Here is a 23,619-nt window from a genome sequence, read left to right as displayed (position 1 = left end):
ATAAATATTGCAATTATATGATATTGTTATATCCATTTGAATAATGGATATTTTTTAAATATAAGCACAAACGATTTATGTAATAAAATTTAAACAAAATAATGTTGTATTTCATAAATCTATTAATCGTTTTCCAGTTAATAAAATATTTATTGTTGCAATAATATAAAAAATAAATTTTTATAGCACGATTAGTTTAAACTGTTTATGGCATAATGTTCTGTCTTACTATGTATCACGTGAAACTATTCCACTTTTTTTATTTTCTTCTATTATAATTCTTCACATTTTAATATTTTAACATTTTAACATTACAGAAGGAATAGTGAGTAACTCACGATTGTAACGCTGTAATACCAGTAAGATTACTGACAAAGCTTCTATTCTTTCAAATCAAAAAATAGAAAAATACGAAAAAAGTCAAGAAAATACATAAATGAAAATCTGTTATGAAATAGTGATCGTTCAGTAATGAGTGCGAAGAAAATCGATCGAATGCAATTTACTATAATTTTCACATATAACAGTCTATAAATACAAAAAGAGTACACTATAGAATTTGAGATGAAGAAATAAGAATGTGAATAATATATTGAACCGAGGTATAGACGGATGATTCTTTGAATTTTACGTGACAGTTAATATCTGACCAGAACAATGAACGTGTTCGACAATCAGTATCGTACTTATCGTATTATATTGAAAATTATAGGACTATGGCCATACGACAGTTCAATCTACGTATGGATTCAGAGATTGTCTTTATTAACATACTTTCTTATAGGTATAATATTTCAGGTAATATAATTTTGATTATTCTTTATCGATAATAATAATTGGTACGTTACATTAATATGCTAATCCAGAAATTGAATACATTAATCTCAGAATATTATAGATAAATTTAAAATATTTTGTTTTCCATAATACTTAGAAAAATATTTTATTTAAATGATCAATAAATATGATTAAAAAAATATTTTCTTGTTTAATATTTAATTGTAATTTGACGAATATAATTTTTCAGATTATCCTGCTGGTAAAATCTGAAATTACATTACAAAATTGCGTTATCACGTTATCTGAGATTTTTCCTGTATTGCTGTTTTTTTTACGATACCTTCATTTTATTACACTGTTTTCATACGTAAGTGAAATTCATGAAAAATTACTTAATATTATTGAACATTTATTTATATATATGTTTCTATTTTTGTACAGGCAGAAATTCTGTTCAATATCATATCTGCAGAAGAACATCAGTTACAAGATTCGATAGAGATACAAATACAAACGAAATATCTCGATATTTCCAGTCATATTATCGATATTTTTTGCTGTAAGAAATCACGTTATGCACATTAATTCGTAAAATATAAATAACTTTCATTGTTATCATAATTACTTAAATATAATTATATATCTATTATGAAAAAATAATATCATATAAAATTATTCAAAATATTGTACAACATTTTACAATTTTCAGTATATTAATTAATTTTTATAATTACTTTCTTGTTTGTCATTATACATTTTTTTAAAAATATTACAATTCTTTCATCAGAATAAAAATAATTTCAAAAATATAGCATTATTTATATATAACTTTGAAATATTAAAAAATACTTTGAATTTCTAGGGATGAGTTTTACTGGTATTACAGCGTTCATGATATTTCTATTAATTCCTATAACATTGGATATAATAATGCCTTTAAACGAATCTCGCGCTCACTTCAATGTCCTATTTCTTTTCGGCGATCAAAGCGCGTTTATTAAAATCTTTTTAATCTTAAACTTCATGTTAATTCTGTCATTCGGATTATTATGTATAATGGGTACAGAGTTCTCACTTAATATTTTTTGTTATTATATATCCAGACAATTTCATATTGTCAGGTAAGTGACTTGATCATGTTGCATTCTGCAATGTATTTTTATCCCTTATTATTAAGTATTTGGAATATTTTTTAGTTACCGAATTCGAAAGATCATTGAAGACCTTAGTATGCCTATTTTGTCCAAGCAAATAGATTTGAAATTTACAGAGATACATCGAATAGTGGACATTTATAATCATGCTATTGAGTTGGTAAATTAAAATATTATAAAAAGTAATAATAATAATAATAATTTAAATAATATTAATTTTTTACGTATCTTATATTGTCGTACTTGGAAGGCATATTAATTTTGCTACAAATAATGGAGCACAATATCTGATAGCAATTATTGTATGCGTGCTCTCATTCTCTGTAAATCTATATCGCGTAAGTATTTTTTAATGTTGTATACGATTTATCAATCTTATTTTTAAAAAATTTTTGAAATCTTAGATTTAGGATCTCTAATATATCATTGATAAGATTATTATAAATGGAATTTACTTTCTCGAATACCTATTAAAATTAAGAACTCGAATATCCTATTAAAATTAAGAAAAATTTAAATATCTCTAACCTCGAGGATAATTATTCTCGCTCTATCGATGAAAAATCATTAGGACCGCGGAATCTTGTTCTTAAAATGTTCATTAAAATACCTGATGTAATTTCCAATTTGCGAGATTATTGTCGCTTAAAAGAAACAACAATTTGTCAGAAAAAAGAATATGTTATTGGATTATCACAAGCATTTTCATAATTTCTGCACTCTATTAAATGGTATGGAAAATTGTTATATCTCGAAAATGAATTGAGATATCGAGAAGAATTGAATAAGGACTTCAGTGATATACTTTTCTCTACTTTATGAGTAAATTATGAGTAAATTTTGATAATTCCTTTTATACATAAAATTTTTAATTTCTTTTCATGTCTTTTACAAAAGATAAAATATGTAAGCTATTATTTTAATATGATGTTTAATAGAAGTATATCATTTAGGATAATATAACATATATATTTTGTATATCATTTTGTGAAATAATAACGATATTCTTTAGATTACTTACTATTGAAAATATGAAACTAAATATATTTTTTGATCGTTTCATAGCTATATAATGCAATAATAACTATGGACAGTAGAACAGAAATCTCCGGTTGTGCTCTTGTAGTTATCTATCATTTAATGATTGCATTTTACAATAATCATTATGGACAATTAATTATTGACAGTAATCTCGGCATATTTAACGAATTGTAAGTTCGAATAATTACTATATTATTATTTACATTTTTATCGTTTAGATAACCCATATGTTATCAATTTGTTATATTAAAAATATAACGATATTGGAATTTATTATATGACAAAATACTATGCAGATATTCTTCTACATGGTATTGCATTCCATTAAAGGCGCAAAAATTATTATTGCTTATGATACTGAGAACTTCAATGGGTTGTGAATTACGTCTTTCTGGTTTATTCACTCCGTCTTATGTAGGCTTTACGTCGGTAATTTCTACTTCTTCATATACTGCATCATTTTCAAATTTCAACACTTAACTATTGTAACATTACAGATGATGAGTTCGTCCTTCTCCTATTGTGCCGTTATATACTCGATTCAATAAATATCTGACATTTTACTTCAAAATATAAATATTGCAATCATGTGGTATCGTTGTCATACGCATAGATTTGAATTGAATATTTGTTAAATAAGCACAAACAATTTGAATAATAAAATGAGTAAAAAATGATGTTATATTTCATATCAAATATAATCTTGGTCGTTTTCCTATTACTGGAATTAAAATGGAAAATATTTATTATTGCAAAACTATATGTAGACAAATTTTTATGATACTTTTACATTAAACTATTTACACGATAACAATTATGTCTCACTATGTTTCACTCAACACGTTTCTATTATTCTTATTTATTTCTATTAATTATATAATTCTTTTAATATATTAATATTTTAGAATTACAGAGAGAATAGCATCGTAAGCAACTGACGATTATAAGATTACTGACAATGCTTCTATCCTCCCACTTTCAAATCGAAAAATAGAAAAATATGAAATAAGAAAAGAAAATATATGAATGAAAATTTATCTTTTATGGAGAATCATTTAGTAATGAGTGAAAATCGATTGCAATTTATCGTAATTATTGGACATTATATAGTCTGTTACTATAGACAGCCTATATTATGAAAATACAAGACGGAAAAATAGTCGTGTAAATAATACATTAAGCTGAGATGTAGTGAAATTATCTTTTGAATTCTACACTGCAGTCGATATCTAACCAGGAACATGGATGTTTTCGACAAACAATATCGTATCTATCGTATAATATTGAAAATTGTAGGACTGTGGCCATATGATAAATCAATCTACGTATGGATTCAAAGAACATGTTTCTTACTGTATTTTCTTATCGGTATAATATTTCAGGTAATAGAAATTCCATTATTATTTCTTACCATTAGTAATTTTATATATTTTTTTTCAATATATTGATGCAAAAATGTTAATTTTATTAATATTAAAATATTATAGATAAATTTGAAATATTTTATTTTCTATAATAATATTACGAAAATTATTTTATTTAAATAATCAAAGAAATTAATAAATATATTTAAAAAATTATTTTCTTTAATATTTAAAGATTATAAAAATATTCTTTTCTTCGATGTTTAATCCTAATTTAAATATAATAAATTAAATCTTTTTTAGATTATCGTGCTTCTAAACTCTGAAATTACATTACGAAATTATGTTGTCACGTTGTCTGCGACTTTCCCTTTACTGCTATTTTTTTTACGATATATTTATTATATTACAATTTTTCCATACGTAAGTGAAATTCAAAAAATAAAATTATTTAAATTATTGAATATTTATATATATGTACGTTTCTATTTTTGTATAGCTACAACATTTATTCGATTACATACGTACAGAAGAACATCTGTTACAAGACACGATCGAAATACAAATACAAACGAAATATCTGGATATTTCTAGTCATATCATCTATATCTTTTGTTGTAAGAAATCACTTTATGCACATTAATTCGTAAAATATAAATAACTTTCGTTGTCATCGTGATTACTTAAATATAATTATATATCTATTATAAAAGAGTAATACCAAATAAAAATATTAAGAAATATTTTATAACATTTTACAATTTTCATTATATTAATTAATTTTTATAATTACTTTCTCGTTTTTTATTATTGCTACTGGAATTTTTCTGAAATTGTTACAATTGTTTCTTTAAAATAAAAAAATTTAAAAAATACGACATTATTTCTATGACTCTAAAATATTAAATAACACTTTCAAATTTTAGGCGTGACTTTCGCTTTTATTGCAGCGACTATCATATTTCTAGTGAATCCTGTAATACTGGATCTAATAATACCTTTAAACGAATCTCGCACTCATTTTAATGTTTTATTCATTTTTGGCGATCAAAATGCATATATTAAAATCTTTCTAATCTTAAATTTCATGTTAAATCTATTATTCGGATTATTATCTATAACGGGTACAGAATCGTTTTCTAATATTTTGAGTTACTATATATGCAGACGATTTAATATCGCTAGGTAAGTCATTTCATTATGTTGCATTTATTTTTATCCATGTTAATATTCTGAATATTTTTTAGTTATCGAATGCGAAAGATAATTGAGGATCTCAGTATTCCCAATCTGCCTAAGATAGATTTGAAACTTACAGACATACATCGAGTAGTGGACATTCATTGCCATGCTATCGAGTTGGTAAATTAAAAAATTAAATTATTATGGTAAATAATATTAATAATAATAATTTTTTAAATAATATTAATTTTTCATGTTTCTTACATTATCGTACTTGGAAGGCATATCAATATAGTCTCAAATAATGCAGCGACACAGTATCTGGTGGCAATTATTGTATGCATATTCTCATTCTCTATAAATCTTTATCGCGTAAGTATTTTTAATAAAGATTTATTCATTTTATTTGAATCACAGAATTTCTTACGTGTTCTTCAATATGTGAATCTTCAATATACCACTGTAAACGGGATTTAATTTGAAATTCAATTAAATTTTATTATTTAAAATTATGAAAAATTTAAATCGTTATAATTGCGAATTGTTGAATAATTCTCAATGAATAGAAGATCATTAAAACCGCGGAAACTTGTAATTCAAAACACTTGTTAATATATCCTGATACAGCTTCCAGTTTGCAAGAGTATCGTTTACTATTTATTTCTTTGTCTCTTATTTGGATTTCTTCTTCTTTATCTCACTATTTCATATTCTCGACAAATAACAGATGCTATTCTGAAAAACATAGTACGCGATTCTTGGAAAAAAAATATATTATTGTGTGATCGCGAACGTATTCATAATATTAATGAAACCCTAAGTGAAACGCAACGGATATTTTAACTTATATTTCGATAATCGATTGAGATATCAAGAAAAATCGAAATGATTTAAATGATGATTTCAATGGTATAGTTTTCTCTATTTTCTAAATGAACTTTGATGATCCTTTCGATCAAATTTTTGATTTTCTTTTTCTTGCTTTTTATATAAAGTTGTTAAAGTTGAAGTGTACAACAATCTATCATTTTCATATGAAGTATATAAGGATATCATTTAATATAATATAATATAATATATCATGTCCCTTATATATTATACTAGAATTGCATTTTCCAGATTGATACTGAAAATATGAAATTAAATATATTTTTTGATCATTTCATAGCTATATAACGCAATAATAACTATGGACAGTAGAATAGAAATCTTCGGTTCTATTCTTATAGTTATGTATCATTTAATGATCGCATTTTATAATAATCATTGCGGACAATTAATTATTGACAGTAATCTTAGCATATTTAACGAATTGTAAGTTTGAATAATTTTTATATTATTACTTACATCTTTATCGTTTAGATAATTCATATTTTATTAGTATATAATACTAAAAATATAACGATATTGCCGGAATATATTAAATGATAGAATGATATGCAGATATGCTTCTACATGGTATCGCATTCCTTTAAAAGCGCAAAAACTATTATTGTTCATAATATTGAGAAGCTCAATGGATTGTGAATTATGTCTTTCTGGTTTATTCACTCCGTCTTATGCAGGCTTTATGTCGGTAATTTCTCTTCTTTTTTTGTTTAATAACATGATTTTGAATTTCAACACTTTTAACTATTGTAACATTGCAGATGATGAGTTCGTCCTTCTCCTATTGTGCCGTTATATACTCAATTCAATAAATATTCTGGAATATTACTGGCATATAAGTATTCAATATAACTACTTCAATATAAATATTGAAATTGTTATGATATTGTTACACTTTTGGATTTGAATAATGAATATTTATTATGTATCGTTTATTGTTTTTTTCTATATGACTTCTAATACTTCCAAAGATAATAAATTTCGGAATCCAGATTTTTAATGTTAATTAAAAAAAAAATCTTCTAGTCAAATTCGCATATTTGTATTAAATTTAATTTGCATCTTTTAGTTTAGTTTTACCATCTTTTTCAATTTTAACGTATTAATAATTTACAATTGGCATTAAATTATATCATTATAGAAATACACGTTTCAGTGAATTTTATCTTATTATTTAATTACTCGATACTTTCTACGTACTTGCTTTATAAAAAAAGATATAATTATAAATAATTTGGGGATTAATTAAATTAAAAAAAAATAATATTATATTGTATAAGTCTGTTGATTGTTTTCCATTTACTGTTGTTAAAAATAGAAAATATTTATTATTGCAATTATATGTGTTTTTTACGATACCATTAATTTGTACTATTTACATTATAACGTTGTATCTCACAATGTTTCACATAAAATTGTTCCACTTTTCTTATTCCTTTCTATTATAATTCTTTTAATATTTTAACTTTTTAGCATTGCAGAAGAAATAGTGTCGTGATTAATCGGCGACTATAAGAATACTGACGAAGTCTCTATTCTTTACTTTCGAATCAAAAAGTAGAAAAATAAGGAAAAAGAAAAGGAAATATATGAATAAAAATACATAAAAGAAATATTCCGAAGCCAGTAATTTTTTCAAAATCAATATCTATTATGAAGAATTATGAAGAATCTTTTAATAATGAAAACGAAGAAAATCGATCGATTACAATTTACTGTAATTTTCTCGCATTGTATTCTATCATATTACGAACAGGTAAAACTATGTAATTCAAGAAACATAATAACATAAATAATGCATTAAACTGAGGTATAGTTGAATGATTCTTGCAGTTTTACATAACATTTAACATCTGATCAGAACGATGGACGTATTCGATAAACAGTATGCTACTTATCGTACTGTATTGAAAATCGTTGGACTGTGGCCATACGATAATTCGATTTATGTTTGGATTCAGAGATTATGGTTATTAAGCTACTTTCTTGCCAATATAATATTTCAGGTAACGAAAATTATGATTTTTCTTTTTTTATATATATGTATCTGTATGATAATGCAGATTTAATGCAGGTTTAAAAAAGAAAAACAGGTTTCTCTATTTTGCATAAAAAAATATTCATATTTTAAAATAATATATACATATACATATAATAACTATATATTATACGTATGATCGAATTACTGTATAGTTAAAAAGCTTGCCTGAGCTTGAATAATCTGGTTAACAAATGGAATACATTTTTAGATCGTGTCACTTTTAAGATCTGAAATTACATTACAAAACAGCATTTTAACGTTATCTATAACCTGTCCATTTGTGCTATTTTTGTTACGATATATAGGTTCTATAGCCTTTTTTCCTACAGTGAGTAAAAATTATAATTATTTTCAATTGTTGGCCTCTATAAATATTTCTATATGTTATTCTACTTTGACAGATAAAAATTGTATTCAAGCATATACGTACAGAGGAAAGTATCGTTCAAGATTCAATAGAATCGCAAATACGAATGAAATTGATCGATGATTCGCATCATATGATCAACATTTTTTTCTGTAAGAAATATATTATTTATGTGAATTTTTTTGATGATAACAATCTGTAATTATACCATTGTCCATGGTAATTATTTAAATGTTCGAAAATATTCATACATCTATATTTCTATTATATAGCTATATTCTAATACATTTTTTTATTATATATTTTTCTTTTTTTTTTATGATTATTATATTTTAACGATAATAACTTCGCTCGTAATGTGAGATAACGAAAATTCTAGAATTCTTTTTTTTTTTATAGCAAAAAAAAAAAAAGATTTCTGAATAGTGATAGATGTTTTAAATATTAATTAAATTATTAAACGATCTTTCCAAATTTTAGGGATGACATACACGAGTATTGTAATTTACGTTACATATGTATTATATCCTATAATATTGGATTTCATGATACCTTTGAATGAATCTCGTACTCGTATCATTTATTACATTACAACCTTTTCTCACGATAAAATCATATATCTCGATATTATAAACTTAAATTTTATGTTTACTGGCATATTTGGATTATTATCTATAGCATGTTCGGAATCGATAACCGGAATTTGTAGTTATTATATATGCGTGTTGTTGAAAATTGTGAGGTGAGTGAAATTTTTATATTGGTCTCATATTACCAAATATATAATACTTTACAATATTTATAATATTTCTTTATTACATGTTAATATTATTCAATTAACAAGATATGATCGCATTTCATAAGATTAAATCTAATTCAATTTGAAATATTATATTCTTAGTGTTTATACAGAATTAATATAAATATTCATGGATTATATTAATTGAGATTAAGTTATTAAATTGCAAATAATTTAAATTTGTTTAGAAATGAGAAATAGTAATAGAGTGAGATTGTATTGATATGAAAACAGAATAGTCTCACTCTATTCCCATTCAATGGAAATTTAAATTTTATATTAATCTTATAAACAAATTAATTGACATTTTTCTTTATCAATTTATCTATTTGTTTTAGCTTTTAAAATCGACACTTCAAAAATGTAAATGCATGAATATATTAATCCTATAAATTATAAGTTGAATAAGATAAATTTAAATAACGAAAAGTATTGTATGTTTCAGCTATCGAATACAAAATATTGTTATGTATTTGGCTATGTTTAAGCTCTCACCTAAACAAATTGATTCGAAACTTATAGAGCTTTATCGTGTAGTGGATATTCACAATCAAACTATCGAGTTAGTAAATTAAAATGTAACGATTGTATTATAAAATTATCTTCCAGATGCTTATGTTAATATTATGTTCTCAAATTTCATGTGGTTCAATGACAGACTTATCGATTTCGCGGTAAGTACTGCAGGGATACATTATATAGTGGCTAGTTTCCTAGTTGTGATCTCATTGGCTATAAATTTGTATCGAGTAAGTGAATATCTCTTACTGCGCGATAAATTTTAAAATAAGTATGTATTTATTTACGATATTTATTTTTCTTGATTTAGCTGGTAAATGCAACTTTAATTAAGAAGAACCAATTAGAAATATTATTCTGTTTCACACTTGTTGCTGTTCACTTGGTGATTATATTTCTCAATAATTATAATGGTCAAGTACTTATGAACAATAGCCAAGAATTGTTCGATGAATTGTAAGTTTGAATTCATTTATTATGTATTGAAATTAATTACATTAATTACGCGGTAAAAAAAAATTATTATTATTATTATTATTGAACAGATATAATTCGATGTGGTATTCCATGCCATTGAAAGCGCAAAAAATCTTATTGCTAATCATGTTACAAAGTACAACGACACATGCATTCAACATCTTAGGTTTGTTCACCCCATGCCATACAGGATTTTCAACGGTAAATTTTTTTTAAATAACTACATTACACGTTATTTCAATTCAAAAATTGATGAATAAAAAATTACGGAAAATTTTAGATGTTAAGTTCGTCGTTTTCGTATTTCACCCTGATGTACTCGATACAATAAAAACTATGGCTTTATGGATTAGAAGTATTAATACAGAAATAAACAATTATTATTGATATATGCTTGATCTGGATTAATGGATACTATTGTTCATTAATTTGTTTTCTTTTTCGACATTCGCTCGATTATATATTCTATATATATATCAACTATTCTAGAATTAATTAATTTACGCACATTTTTTGTTATTGGTCATTTCATACATCATACCCTTGAATAACAATATGTCTCAGTAGACTTGGCACGATGATATAATATAGAGAAGGATGAACATTTTTACCTAATTGTCATATGCTATTTCTGTTTTCTGAAGAATTGATTTCATGAAGAATAATATAATTTCAATATTATCAGTTGAGTTTACACACCTTCTCCTGGCATACCATTATTGCGCATTATTTGAGATAATAAGGTACGATGATAAAAAATTTTATTTTCATTGAATTTTATTTTCAAGAAAAAATTCTATTTTTCAGTTGTCGCATACGAAGAGCAATTGATAGTGATTCGAAAAAAAATATTGCGAATGATGAAATTGATCAAACTTATAGGAAAATTTGCGATGCAATGGAAACTTATACATGTATCGAGTCGGTATTGATATTAATATCACAGATAAAATAAATTTCAGAAGCTAAAGATATAGATCTAACCTAAAATTTTTCAAGCGTGTGCAATGTCCTATTGAAAAAATTGTCCATCAATCTGATAATCGCATTTTCTTTAGCTACTTATATGATATTAGTGAGTACTTTTTAATTAATATATTATAAAATATATTATAATATATATATATATATATATATATATATATATATATATATATATATATTATATAAAATATATTAATTAATATATTATAAATATATTTTATATAAAAATCTAAATAATTTTAACGCATTTCAATTATTGTAAATCTATTCTACATTGTAGTTTACTACTAAAACTTATTTGAATGACACGAGAAAATACGCATTTTCGTATGGTTATGATATTTTGATACATTTATTTTATGCGTTTATACATAATTATATCGACCAGATCATCATGGATTGTTCATTGCATCCATTCTATGAATTGTAAGTAAAATAATAATAAGAAAAAAAGAAATTTAAAAAGAAATATGATTTTACGAAATTAGATATGATACAACATGGTACAGACAACCAGTTAAAATACAAAAATTCGTACTTCAAGGATTATTAAGAACTTCGAAACAATACGTTCATGGTAATTTCTATATCGTCTATGAAAGACTTTTTTTTCGGTGAGAAATTAGTTACTGGTTATGATAATTATGATATGGATTGGTCAATCTTATCAAATTTAAGTTACCAAATCGACAATTTTATAATATAATTATACGTAATATCTACAATAATTATATTACATTATGTAATGAATATTTTGTTAAAAAAGAAAGTTTTAATTTATCTACTATATATAATATAGTAGGTAACTTTATATAACTTTATATAATATATATAACTTTATATAATAGTTAAGTATAATTTCATCTCGATTATAAAGGACTCAAATATGATCTAACAAATATTTTAATTTCAGATGATCAATATATCTATATCTTTCTTCGCTGTAATGTATTCGATTCAATATGATTCTTAACTAAAAAGTAAACCTAACCTCTAAATATATATTTAAAATTATGTACTCACCGTTACATCATATTGTTGACTTTAATGATCACAGCTATGCAAATTGCTCTTCCTTTTTCTTTTTTCAACTTCATGCTCAATATATATCGTATTTTGAAGATCAAAATTGTTACGATTATTACGCATTTTACGCGTCATGTCATACGGTCAAACTCACGATCGACATTGAATAATTAAAGTTTACTAAGAGATTTTCACGCGAATGCTCTTTATTCACTTGGCACTTTATCGTTTATTTTACACAGTATAAACAAATCGACGCAATTACTAAGAAATAATAATTAAGAATCCTTTTTATTTCTCCGAAACACTTTTATCGAAACGTTTTACAATACGCACTGACGAAGACTACTGAAGTTCATAAATACGCATGCGCAGCTATAAAAAACGCGGGAGAAAACTGTGAAACAGTGAAACAATAACCGTCAAAAACTGTCTAATTTGCTTATGTCTCAAAATTGATTTCATTGTCATTATGGCACTTCAGACACATTCGAGGAAACTTTTTTCTTCTCTTCTTTTTCTTTCAAGAGAAAGTTGAAATGAATTTTTACGTTATCTCGCGAGCATCAGATGTTTATGAGTTTCCAATGGATTTCCATGGATTTCCTTGGGAAAGAATAATATCAATCAGCAACTTTCATTATTTGTTGGTTTGTGACTGTATAATAGATCGAAGCTAACATTTACGTGTTTATTCTCTTCGTAACTGTTTTTATTTTTCAGGTATTTGTTTTATTGATTGATTTTTCGTATTCGATGTTGTGAACTGTCATATGTATTTGTTTTATCAATGCAAATTTGATTTTCAAGAATACAATCTGAAAAAACTACTTCTATCATGTCCAAATTAATTGGAATTTCTTGAAAAAATAATGAAGACACGAAAGTGGGGAAAATATTGATTAGATTAAAAATAATTATTTCATCAGAATTCAAGGTAATATATTCTATTAAACAATTTGATAATTATTACAAATATTGTATATGTACCACAAAATAATTTATTTTTGATACAAATTTTATAAAATATATTTTGTACATAATTTATTTTAATTAATATCAATTTTTACAGTATCATTAAGATTAAATTACAAATGATATATCATAAATTGCATCTTCAAGAAATTGCAGGTAAAATTATGATAATTTTAATACCACAACTTCTATTTTTATATATATATATTTTTTTTTTATACAATAAATCAAATAGATGTTTAAGATAATATAAGATCTATATCTTTACCTAAAATTCACTAATTACCAATACTTTGTTCTCAGCATTAGCCACAGACAATCTATTACAGTAAGCCTGAAGTTTTAAGTTTGTTAATTTTTCTGCATTGTCTATAAATTTAATGCAATAGGCCAAGTAGCTAAAATTTCAAGTCCTCCTATCGTAAAATAAGAAAGAGGACTCAGAAGAGAAATCTGAAGTATTCCACTAGTTTCATTGCTCATATCTTTGCCTCAATATTACTCTCAGCAATTGTCTGCGGTCATCCATGTCCATAACACGACAGATTGAACAGCACTGGTTTGTAGGAACTGTACGCATCCCGCTGGTGAGAATAGGGTTGCAACTTGTTGCACGTTGAAACGAGAATGAACGAATGAAACGGTGGGGACGACCATGCGTAAAACACAGACGGTAGGAAAATTGGCGGCATTAAATTTCCATAATGACATGTACCTATTACACAAATATAACGATGCAATTAACGAAGCTAAAAGATGAAAAACGAGATATTAATGAAATGAAATAGTAAAATAAGTCTACTTTCGTGATATATGCTTGTAATTTAGTACTCGTATTAAATCTTTTATTCGAAAAGGAAATTCGATTAAATATTCATTAGAAAAATGGCGATATGCTAAATATAATTCTTTAGATATACCATAAGACATACAAAATAATCGAATATCCTTTCAACGTAAATGTGTCTAAGATGCTGTCTATTTTCCACTCTCCATTCAAAAATGTATACTTACTCATATTAATATCCTTTAATTATAGAAGTAATAAATATAGAAGTGGAATTATAGAAAAATCGAAGAAACATAAGAAAGAAATTCTTATTTTCTTTAGAATTAAAAATTATTGTCTCAGAATTAAAATATACTACAGATTTCAGCTAAACATTTATAGCTTGAAATTATAATATTTTTATCCCCATAGTATAGCCATTGTCCATTTATTTGTCACGCGAAATGTCAATCTTATTACTTTTTGATTTCCATAGTGATCGGAAATATGGAAAATATTCAAGAAAAGGAAAAATTATGGGAATATTCGATGAGGGAGGAAAAAAGAGGAGAGAAATAGTAGGATGTTCATTTGTATGGCTGTCATTCAAACTTCTTCAAAGAATGGAAGGCTTCGATATTACAACATTAATCGAATTCTTATGATCTGTGTTGATCTTTGTTACAATTATTATTAATTGTGTAACTATTTCATAGATTGAGATATTAAAATTTAAATTTATTCAGAAAAAAGATTCCGCTTTAATTTTATGATGAAATTAAAAATGATTGGAACTCGTTAAGAAACATAATAAGAACGACAAAATCATTCATGAACACTGTAAAACTATAAAAAGGATAACAATGAGTTTCATTAGTAAGTATTTTTTATTCTTCTTTATGATCGTTTCATAATTCTTATAAATGGAGAAGGAAAATTTCAATGACGTGTTATTATCATTCAAATGTTTATTATCTATTACACATAAATGTTAAAATGTGAAATATATTTTCTTTTGTTTCGATTAAGAAGAATTTAACAAACAACAAATATTACATATTTTACTTTTTTCGTTTCAGATAAAACGCATATTGATTCATAAATTAATATTTTTGTTCCATCACGTAAGCACTTTTTGCAATTACATCTATCTCTTCGCAATTTTTATTTACAATAAAATCATTTTATGTTATCATTATGAACAATGAATAATTATAAAAATTTCTTCAATATAAAACAAATATATTCCTATAACCTTTATTTGCAAACTTGCAATAGTTTGCTATTCAGAAAGAATATTTCAAACATTGGCTTAAAGACTGTGCACAATCTTGAAAAAAAGATGATCAATGCTATCCCCGGATATCAAAGTACAAAAGTGTCCCAACTCTTATATGAATAGAAATGAACTTCTTTGGAAGTTTAGTTACCACTAGGCTGATGATATTCGCCTTCGCCTTCGCCTTGGATCGATCCCATCCAAGATTACTTCGTCCACCAGGGAAAAATCCAATTTTTTTTTTCTTTTCTCTTCCTCTAAGAACTAAGTTTGGACAACAATTACCAATACTTGTCCGTCCAATACTTTTTCCAAGAAATACGCACTTCCTTATATACGATATCCATCAGTCGAATCTAACTCGATCGAACAAACCCAAAACCAATCAATCCAAAGATCCTTTTCTAAGATTATAAAAATTGCGAAGATAATTTATAAGATATAATTTATGAAACCTTGGAAGGAGGGGGATTCAACAACACGATTCAACCGTTGAAAAAGAGATAGAATCTCTCTCGATAAGGGATCAAAAAACGTCTCGAGGCGTCGCGATCGGTTGGGCAAAAAGCGGGATCGGCTCGGAATCCGGGCGGAATACGCGAGAAACCAAGGTGAGCACGCAGCGGCGTGAAATTACAAGCGTCTGGCACCGTCAACCTCGTACGATCCTCGACGAAATAGGGAAGCAATTGGCGGGAAACGAAGCGTGAAGCGTCTGCTCGGTAATCAGCTAGCCGAGCTCGCGACCGAGATCGGCGAGGGATCACACGGTCCATTTAGAGGGCGGCGTATGGATCATCGAGGAGGGAGAAGGGAAAGAAAAATGAAAAGAGACGAAAAGAAAAAAGAAAGGAAAAGGAAAGAGAAATCGATGGAGCGCGAGGGCGAGCGACTAAGAACTGCTACCTGAACCTAACCTCTTATCTAAAGTGCTAGCTAGTAATGTCTCTATCCGCCATATTGTCGGCTCCCTTTCGCCTGTTTCCTATTATCGCTCGAGGCGGCAACTTACCACGATAGTTTCAAGCCCGTGGAAATTATTCCAAGTCTCGTCGCCCCTTTTCCTTTCCTCAGGAAATATTCTTGCGATCGTTTGCTGGAATGTAACCCATGATAATCTTGCTGCTCGCTCGCTTGTTCCGATTTTGAGGCCCGCTTTTATGCGGAGGAGTAAGGAAAGGGGTTTCGAATCGATTTTAAATCGATAAATCGATATTTTGTTGTTGCTTATATATCTACCTCTGAAAAAAGGATACTTTAAGATATCAATAACATATAGTAACATAGTAATATAATATCGATATCAATATTCCACTACATGCACAATTACTTATCGATATTTCTTTTAATAAAAATAACGTGGAAAGAGAAATTGATCGAACATCATCGTAATTAAATTCTTTAAAATAAAATATATATAGCGTATAATTGGAAACATCATCATCGTTGAGAATCGTCGTATTTTAAAAATCGTCGTAAAAACTTCGCATTCAATTCTTCCAGAACGAATATCATCCTTTAATTAAATTGAATGCAAGGAAATTTCGAGGAGACGCGAATAAAAATTGGTAATCCATTGATCCAACCATCCCTAATAATCAACCATTCCTCGATAATCCACGCTTTCGTGTTCCTCGCGGCAGAAGTTCGCGGTCAAATTCACCTCCGGATCCAATTATACCGCGACGGATTAACATGCCCCGCATTAACATCTCTACGTAGGCTCGAAAACAATCCCGTTTATTAAGAGGAAACCGGCTGCAACGCGCGTTACACCGCGCTATTCTTCTTTCTCTCTTCATTTACCACGTTCCGCTTAACAACGCGGCCATCGATTCGTTTTCTCCTCTTCTTTCTCTCTATCTCTCTCTCTTGAAAAAGAAAAGAATTTCATCGAATCCGCGACGCCCTATTCAATCCCTTTATCTTTATCATCTTGATTGGACGAGATCGAATATTTGTATTCGATCTTTCGTACGAAAAAACATGGACGACAAGAAAAAGTAAATTTCACGAGAGTAAGAATAAATAATAAATAAATTTATACAGGTTTCTCTCTGGCGACAAAGATAAAAAGAACACACCATACTCGTTTCTCCGTCTAAAGCGTGATATCGATAATATTTTCATACGTATACTTGCACACACTCCGCTTTCCTTACACGTTTCAGTTTATCGACCCTCTCCCCACACCAACGACCTATTATTTCCAAATCTATCTATATATGCGTATACACGTACCTAGGTACGGACTCCACGATACACTGGTTCTTCGAAAAAGTGGCGATTCAATTTCTCCACGGCTATTATCGTTCCAAAGGAACTATAAAAAGAAGGAGACAGGAGCTGAGAGGGGGAAAAATGAGGAGACGTCGCGGTGCGCTTGCCCCCGTTCGCATTAATTTCGAGTTAATCTAGCAGGATCCGTAAGGAAACAATGTTAACGGAAGTGTGTATCTCGTGCATCCATTCTCGATATATAAAAAGTGTGCTGCGACGAGATAGGGCGCGGAGCTCGTTTTCCTGTAAACCACTTTCATCGCCAATCCAAAAGGGTGCACTGATATGCAGGATGTTTGCGTATTCGCAAGAGATATCGAGGATCGATCCGGAAAGAAACCGGAGTATATACAAAAAATGTGAAGAACGTTTAAAGAGTTCTAAAAGAGAACAAAACATCTCTGTTCTCCATCTCATTTCATATTCAACTTCTGATTATTAATTATGAAAAGAAATGAAAATATGAAATCATCCATATCCTGTAAATCTTTTCCACATTTAAATGGATGCATAGGCTATTAAATATTAAATGATGAACCGATATTTTTGTAAATTTCATCTTTTCGAAACGACGTTTCAAATGTATGTGAATTAACACGTATACGCGTGTTATGGAACAATGGGGGTTGAGAAGAAGAGTCGGGAAAGTGGAGCATGCGAAACTTGTTACTCACGAAATCGCTTCCGTGGCTACCTCCAGGGGTGTAGTACGGGTTTACAAGTGGCTGGAAATCACGCGAATAGTATCGTGAACGATGCCAATCTCTGCTAATCATATCCACGATGATGCGCTTTGAAGTGGACTCCATTCTTGAGGGTCGATGCTCTGTCGAAGAATGTTTATTTGAACCCTCTTTGTTGAAGAAAGAATTGGTTGTAGATGATTTCCTGAGGGATTAGAAGATTCTTTATTCTAATAATAATGTGGAGATTGAGATGAAAGAGTACAACGATTTAATGATGTTAATATTAATAATTTTTTGGGGGAGGATCATAAAATTATCATAGATTTAAAAATTAGATTAAATGTTCATTAATGCAAAGAGATTGTCAGAGGTTGTTGTTTGGCATGTTATTTTACAGTCAGTGATAATTTGTAAGATTTTTTAAAACATTTCAGTTTGATATTCGAGTAATTTTCTTAATGGAATGATAATAATGGCTGTATATGGACGATCACTTTTTGATATATCACAGATTGTTCAATTGGTTTCAGAGGTAAGAGGCAGATTTTTCGAGTGGCCAAGCTTGAAACTTTATTAAGAAGCTCGAATTTCTTCGAAAAAGGGGCAAATGCACGGTTATTGCACCTAAATATATCTCCGTTTCCTCTCCGGCGGATGCTTGGCCCTCTTTTTTTTTTTTTTTTTAATACTTTTTTTGTTTTAATACACTATTATTGCCTCCTCGTTATTGCCACACGATGCAATATCAAGCCGCCTCATATAACGCTCCTCTTCCAAGCCACTTTCACGATACAAAATTAATTCCACGCCAGATTTAAACTTCGGTCCCCCATGCTTTATTTCATCGACATGCACACGACTCAATTTCTCTTTTTGACACTTGCTTATTAGATGTATTAAATTCCAATAGTTTGTTCCAACTAACGTGTCGAAACTGTCCAAATTTTATATTATGAGATGGAGATAAAAATTTTCTAACAAGTATCAATAATTTAGAATAAAATTTAGATATAGACAGATAATGAAACTTTCTAACTCTTTCATCGATGCAAACTTTTTATTAGTATTTTCTTTATTATTATTGTTATCTCTAGCAAAATAATTATTACATTTCTTCTATCCCATTATTATCACACACACACATACACACACACAGATATCATCCCACTTCTCCTCACACATTCGCAAGCCACCAATCATTCTCAATTTCTTCAACTTCTTCTTTCCAAATTGATTTCTACGAACCAGAAGCGACATTTTCCACGATTGCTCGTCGAATCATTAAGGATCTCCTCACGTATATCTCGTAGTTAAGCCACCATTCGAGGTTTCCAAGGGTGCAATATTGGCCAAGGACCAATTTTCGGCCCGACTCGCCCCACCTGATTCCCCCCTCCTCCCCATCCTCGCCGTGATTCTTCTCGAAGAATCGCGGCCTCGTTCATGGTCATCGACTTGATCTCGGCCCACGAACGCGCGTTCCTTAGACAACGACGGTGCAATAATCATCGCAGTTCCATTTTACTATCCCTGAGTCTCGTGAGGCACGATAGTGAGCCCATTCAGAGGAACGAGGTCGAATAAGAGAAGTGGTGGAAAAATCTCGCAACTTTCTTGCAACTTTCTTTCTGGAAATTAGGTAGATATGTTTGGAGGCTGCCGTTTTGTTTGATCGTTAAATGAAAATGCAGTTTGCTTTTTTTTTTTTTTTTTTTTTTTTTNNTTTTTTTTTTTTTTTTTTTTTTTTTTTTTTTACTGTGAATCAACAGGATTTCTGAATTCTTGTAGAAATTAAAACGAAATTAAAACGAGGATAGAGGAAGATTGTTGGAAAGTCAGTTGCAAAAGTTCTTTTAAAAAGAATATAGTTGATATAGTTTTTAAGATATATACGTATGTAATGAAAAATAAATGGTGATATTTTCTTTTTTCTTTGTTAAAAGGGATCGGTATAAAATAAAGTTTAAAATAAAAATAATATTAAATATGCAAATTTTCTTATGTTTTTTTTCTTTTTTTTTTTTATATAATCAGGACATCGTACGTGGTGAATACGAATGAAAAGTAATTCGAATAATTTCCTAGTAACGTACTTAACGCGAACAATGCGATATTCCTGGTTTACGTTCTTCTACGTTGTGTATCGCGTTACAAGCCATGCCGTAAGGAACAATCTTAAACAGCATTGTTGTAAACTAAAACCGTTCACGGTCTCCTATATAACTCGTGAATGAGAAGATTAAAAAGATGGAAGACGCGATGATAACAGGATTACCTTATTTCCCCTTGTATTTCTCTATCCATTCCCGTGCAAACCTCTGGTTATCGTCGCTGGAATAACTAGAATATCCAGTTGGATATTCTCGATTACGTTTACTTCGCATCTACCAATCTTGATTAACATTTGTTTCTGAAAGGGGGCGATAGAGAATACTACGAATATATGAGAAAAAAGTGAGTTTAATTTGAATCCTCTTGGATTGGAGAACTACTTCGAAGCCAGTTTAAGAAGAAGAAGAAAAAGAAAGGAGGAAATTTTAATCGATTCGAAGAGTTAATTGTTTCACGATTATAAAGCTTCGCTCTTGTAAAAATTTCTCTTGGTGCAAAAATTTCGAATTCAAATAATTTATCCGAAGGAATTATGAAATAAAGTGTACAAAAATTATCCTATTATTAAATCAAACAAATTACTACTATCCGTTTGATACAGATTTATTTGCAAAATTAAATTACAATTGACATTGGATTTTATCCCGATTTATTCTCGCATAACAAACTTTTTTTATTTTAAATAAAATGAAAAATTTCACTTTGAGTGTGAATCGCAATAAAGCGTCAAACGTCGAACGGAACAAGCTTAAAAAATGAAGAAAGAGACAGAGTTACACGTTCCCTTCCTTTTCGATCGGAATAAAATGAAACGAGGAAAAAAAAATGAAATCGATCGGAAGAAACGGGGAAGGGGAAACAACGCGAAAAAAGTGTTCGATATACGACGCATATAGGGTCGATCGACATAACACCGTACGAAATATATTAATTGGAACGGAGTTTTGGGAGGGATTTCGAAAGTGATCTTCGCCACGAATTCATCCAAAGGGGAGTAGTTATCCTTTTTGTTCTTCTTTTTTTTTTCTTTTAAATTTACACCAGGCGTGTTGCTCGAAGGTCTTGGATGAATCGAAGTAATTGAAAAGTTATCGTGCCCCTCTCTGTGCTTTATTGCTTTTTAATTGGCAAATGGAAGAAGGATGTGCCACGTTGCACGCCGCATCCTGCATGATAACTTTGTTGCGTGTAACATTTCGATTCGAGAGTTTCGTAGAAATTTATCCTCTAATTATATCCTTGGAGATTGTTGAGTCGATATCGAAAATGTCAGGTGTGATATATTTCGAAATATTAAAAAAAAAAGTATCTCAACGTAATCTGTAATAATGAAGCAAATTGTTGAGAAAAATATTATCCGAACATTTCGAATTTTTCAAGTAATAATAATTTAAAACGCGTTATTTTATTTCAGGTATATCGAAATTATATATTGGAATTGTACACCTCGTTTCAAGTTTTGAAATAATATTGAAAAATTTTGTGCACATTTTGTTGGATCTATTTTTTTTTTTTTTTTTTTTTTTTATTAATTTCTCGGATTAAACGCGAAAGATTCGCGAAGACAAGACATGGAGACAAATTATCGAGATATCATTATCACGTGATCGAATAGAAATCTCGATTGTCGATCGAGATGGAGTCTGACGTTTTAATTAAAAGTTCCTTTCGACGGAGCGTGAAATGTTTCCTGCGAATCGACAGTTACCTGTCGACAATAAAAGAAATCGAGGAAATCGAGCGAAGTAATCGACGATATAACTTTTCGATATCGTATCCGGGGCTCGTAGCCATCTTTCGAAATATTAAACGGAAATAATAATTAAACTTTAACTCTTTGACAGTTTGTCAAGTATTATAGAGTTTGAGAGATTTATTACTCGACTCTTTAGAATTGCAGCATGCAGTATTATCTACAAATAATACAATTACAGAATAATTTTCTGATTATTATTATTATTATTATTATTAGTGCATTTAATTTCAGATTATAGATTCTATAGTAAAATTTATTATATTTCAACGATCATCAGCGCCAAAACCGAGGATAATCTATAAAGAATCGTGCCACACCGATCAATCGAGAGGACAATAAAGAAATTCCGCGTACCGATTAATTAACTTTCCCCCACTAACGAACCTCGTAAATCAAACGCAATACCCTCGATCGAAAGAGAAAGAGTAGATGTCATAAAATCCAGATGAAACAAAGGTTCCTTTTACGAAACGATACTTGACGCATAATAAAAAAAACAATTGTTCCTTTTTCTAAAAGGATACCTCTGAATCCTTTTTTTTTTTTTTTTTTTCTTTAAGATTCGTATAAACCTCAAAACTTATGAAAAATAGATATACATCTTTCTCCAGAAATATCTCCAGAAAAGAATTTTCGAAGAGGAGGAATCGGATTAAAGAGAAAAATCATATTTATTTACAAAACTATGGAAAAATAGATCTCCTTTCTTTTTTTTTTTTTTTTTTCTTTGCCCCAAATCCCCCGAAACGATAAAAAAGAAAAGTTTCTTTTGAAAAGAATCCAGGTTAAAAGTCAAACTCGTCTCTCTTTTCAACCAAGTACAGGGTTAATAAGAAGGTTGCCCTATTAGGTCCTAAGTAAACGAGTTAATCCGACACACCTGTCGAACCGGAAAGCGTAGCAACGTGCAGCAACATCCGATAGACGGGCTACGTCGAATCCTTTTAACTTAACGACCTCATAAACCAGCCGTCTGCTTGTTACCGTATCGAGCCTCGCTTTTCCCCTCCTCCTCCTCCTTCTCCATGCTCCTTCCTCCCTTCCTCCCTTTCCAATTTCCCCTTTTTACCCCCATATTCCTCGTTCTTTTCACGCGGGATCAACGTAAAAAATAATACTCGAAATGCTCGATCGATCTAT

The 23,619-nt window shown here is 28.8% G+C and overlaps 4 protein-coding genes and 1 long non-coding RNA gene across 5 annotated transcripts in view; all 5 read left to right on the top strand.

Annotated features, from left to right (window-relative positions):
* LOC122712540 (mannosyl-oligosaccharide 1,2-alpha-mannosidase IA-like) overlaps positions 1–23,619 on the top strand; it is a 147,794-nt gene that overhangs the window by 108,611 nt on the left and 15,564 nt on the right. The gene's annotated exons all lie outside the window — the stretch shown is intronic.
* LOC122712541 lies at positions 371–3,601 on the top strand. The gene is made up of 9 exons (XM_043932264.1): positions 371–798; positions 1,028–1,147; positions 1,222–1,339; positions 1,643–1,901; positions 1,977–2,090; positions 2,185–2,272; positions 3,000–3,145; positions 3,272–3,404; positions 3,473–3,601. Exons 1-9 carry the CDS (start codon positions 658–660, stop codon positions 3,521–3,523), a joined length of 1,170 nt encoding a protein of 389 aa, XP_043788199.1. The 5' UTR covers positions 371–657; the 3' UTR covers positions 3,524–3,601.
* LOC122712543 lies at positions 4,217–7,221 on the top strand. The gene is made up of 9 exons (XM_043932267.1): positions 4,217–4,357; positions 4,643–4,762; positions 4,839–4,956; positions 5,266–5,524; positions 5,587–5,697; positions 5,803–5,893; positions 6,690–6,835; positions 6,965–7,097; positions 7,171–7,221. Exons 1-9 carry the CDS (start codon positions 4,217–4,219, stop codon positions 7,219–7,221), a joined length of 1,170 nt encoding a protein of 389 aa, XP_043788202.1.
* Positions 8,275–10,943, top strand: LOC122712549. The gene is made up of 8 exons (XM_043932273.1): positions 8,275–8,415; positions 8,659–8,778; positions 8,852–8,969; positions 9,298–9,559; positions 10,062–10,182; positions 10,446–10,591; positions 10,681–10,813; positions 10,893–10,943. Exons 1-8 carry the CDS (start codon positions 8,275–8,277, stop codon positions 10,941–10,943), a joined length of 1,092 nt encoding a protein of 363 aa, XP_043788208.1.
* LOC122712551 lies at positions 13,362–14,226 on the top strand. Its single transcript, XR_006346362.1, has 3 exons — positions 13,362–13,559; positions 13,695–13,753; positions 13,901–14,226. It is a non-coding gene; the product is annotated as an uncharacterized LOC122712551 (long non-coding RNA).

This window comes from Apis laboriosa, unplaced genomic scaffold, assembly GCF_014066325.1.
Source record: "Apis laboriosa isolate Shangri-la unplaced genomic scaffold, ASM1406632v1 scaffold202_cov151, whole genome shotgun sequence".
Lineage (NCBI taxonomy): Eukaryota > Metazoa > Arthropoda > Insecta > Hymenoptera > Apidae > Apis > Apis laboriosa.
This window is presented reverse-complemented; position numbering and strand designations above follow the sequence as displayed.

Excerpts from the sequence above, each read along its gene's own strand:
- LOC122712541 (XM_043932264.1), top strand. The coding sequence starts at position 658 with ATGAACGTGTTCGACAATCAGTATCGTACTTATCGTATTATATTGAAA. Across the intron at positions 1,148-1,221 it reads TTATTACACTGTTTTCATAC|GCAGAAATTCTGTTCAATAT; the intron begins GTAAGTGAAATT and ends ATTTTTGTACAG. Across the intron at positions 2,273-2,999 it reads TCTCTGTAAATCTATATCGC|CTATATAATGCAATAATAAC; the intron begins GTAAGTATTTTT and ends ATCGTTTCATAG.
- LOC122712543 (XM_043932267.1), top strand. The coding sequence starts at position 4,217 with ATGGATGTTTTCGACAAACAATATCGTATCTATCGTATAATATTGAAA. Across the intron at positions 4,763-4,838 it reads ATATTACAATTTTTCCATAC|CTACAACATTTATTCGATTA; the intron begins GTAAGTGAAATT and ends ATTTTTGTATAG. Across the intron at positions 5,525-5,586 it reads AGACGATTTAATATCGCTAG|TTATCGAATGCGAAAGATAA; the intron begins GTAAGTCATTTC and ends AATATTTTTTAG.
- LOC122712549 (XM_043932273.1), top strand. The coding sequence starts at position 8,275 with ATGGACGTATTCGATAAACAGTATGCTACTTATCGTACTGTATTGAAA. Across the intron at positions 8,779-8,851 it reads CTATAGCCTTTTTTCCTACA|ATAAAAATTGTATTCAAGCA; the intron begins GTGAGTAAAAAT and ends CTACTTTGACAG. Across the intron at positions 8,970-9,297 it reads TATGATCAACATTTTTTTCT|GGATGACATACACGAGTATT; the intron begins GTAAGAAATATA and ends TCCAAATTTTAG.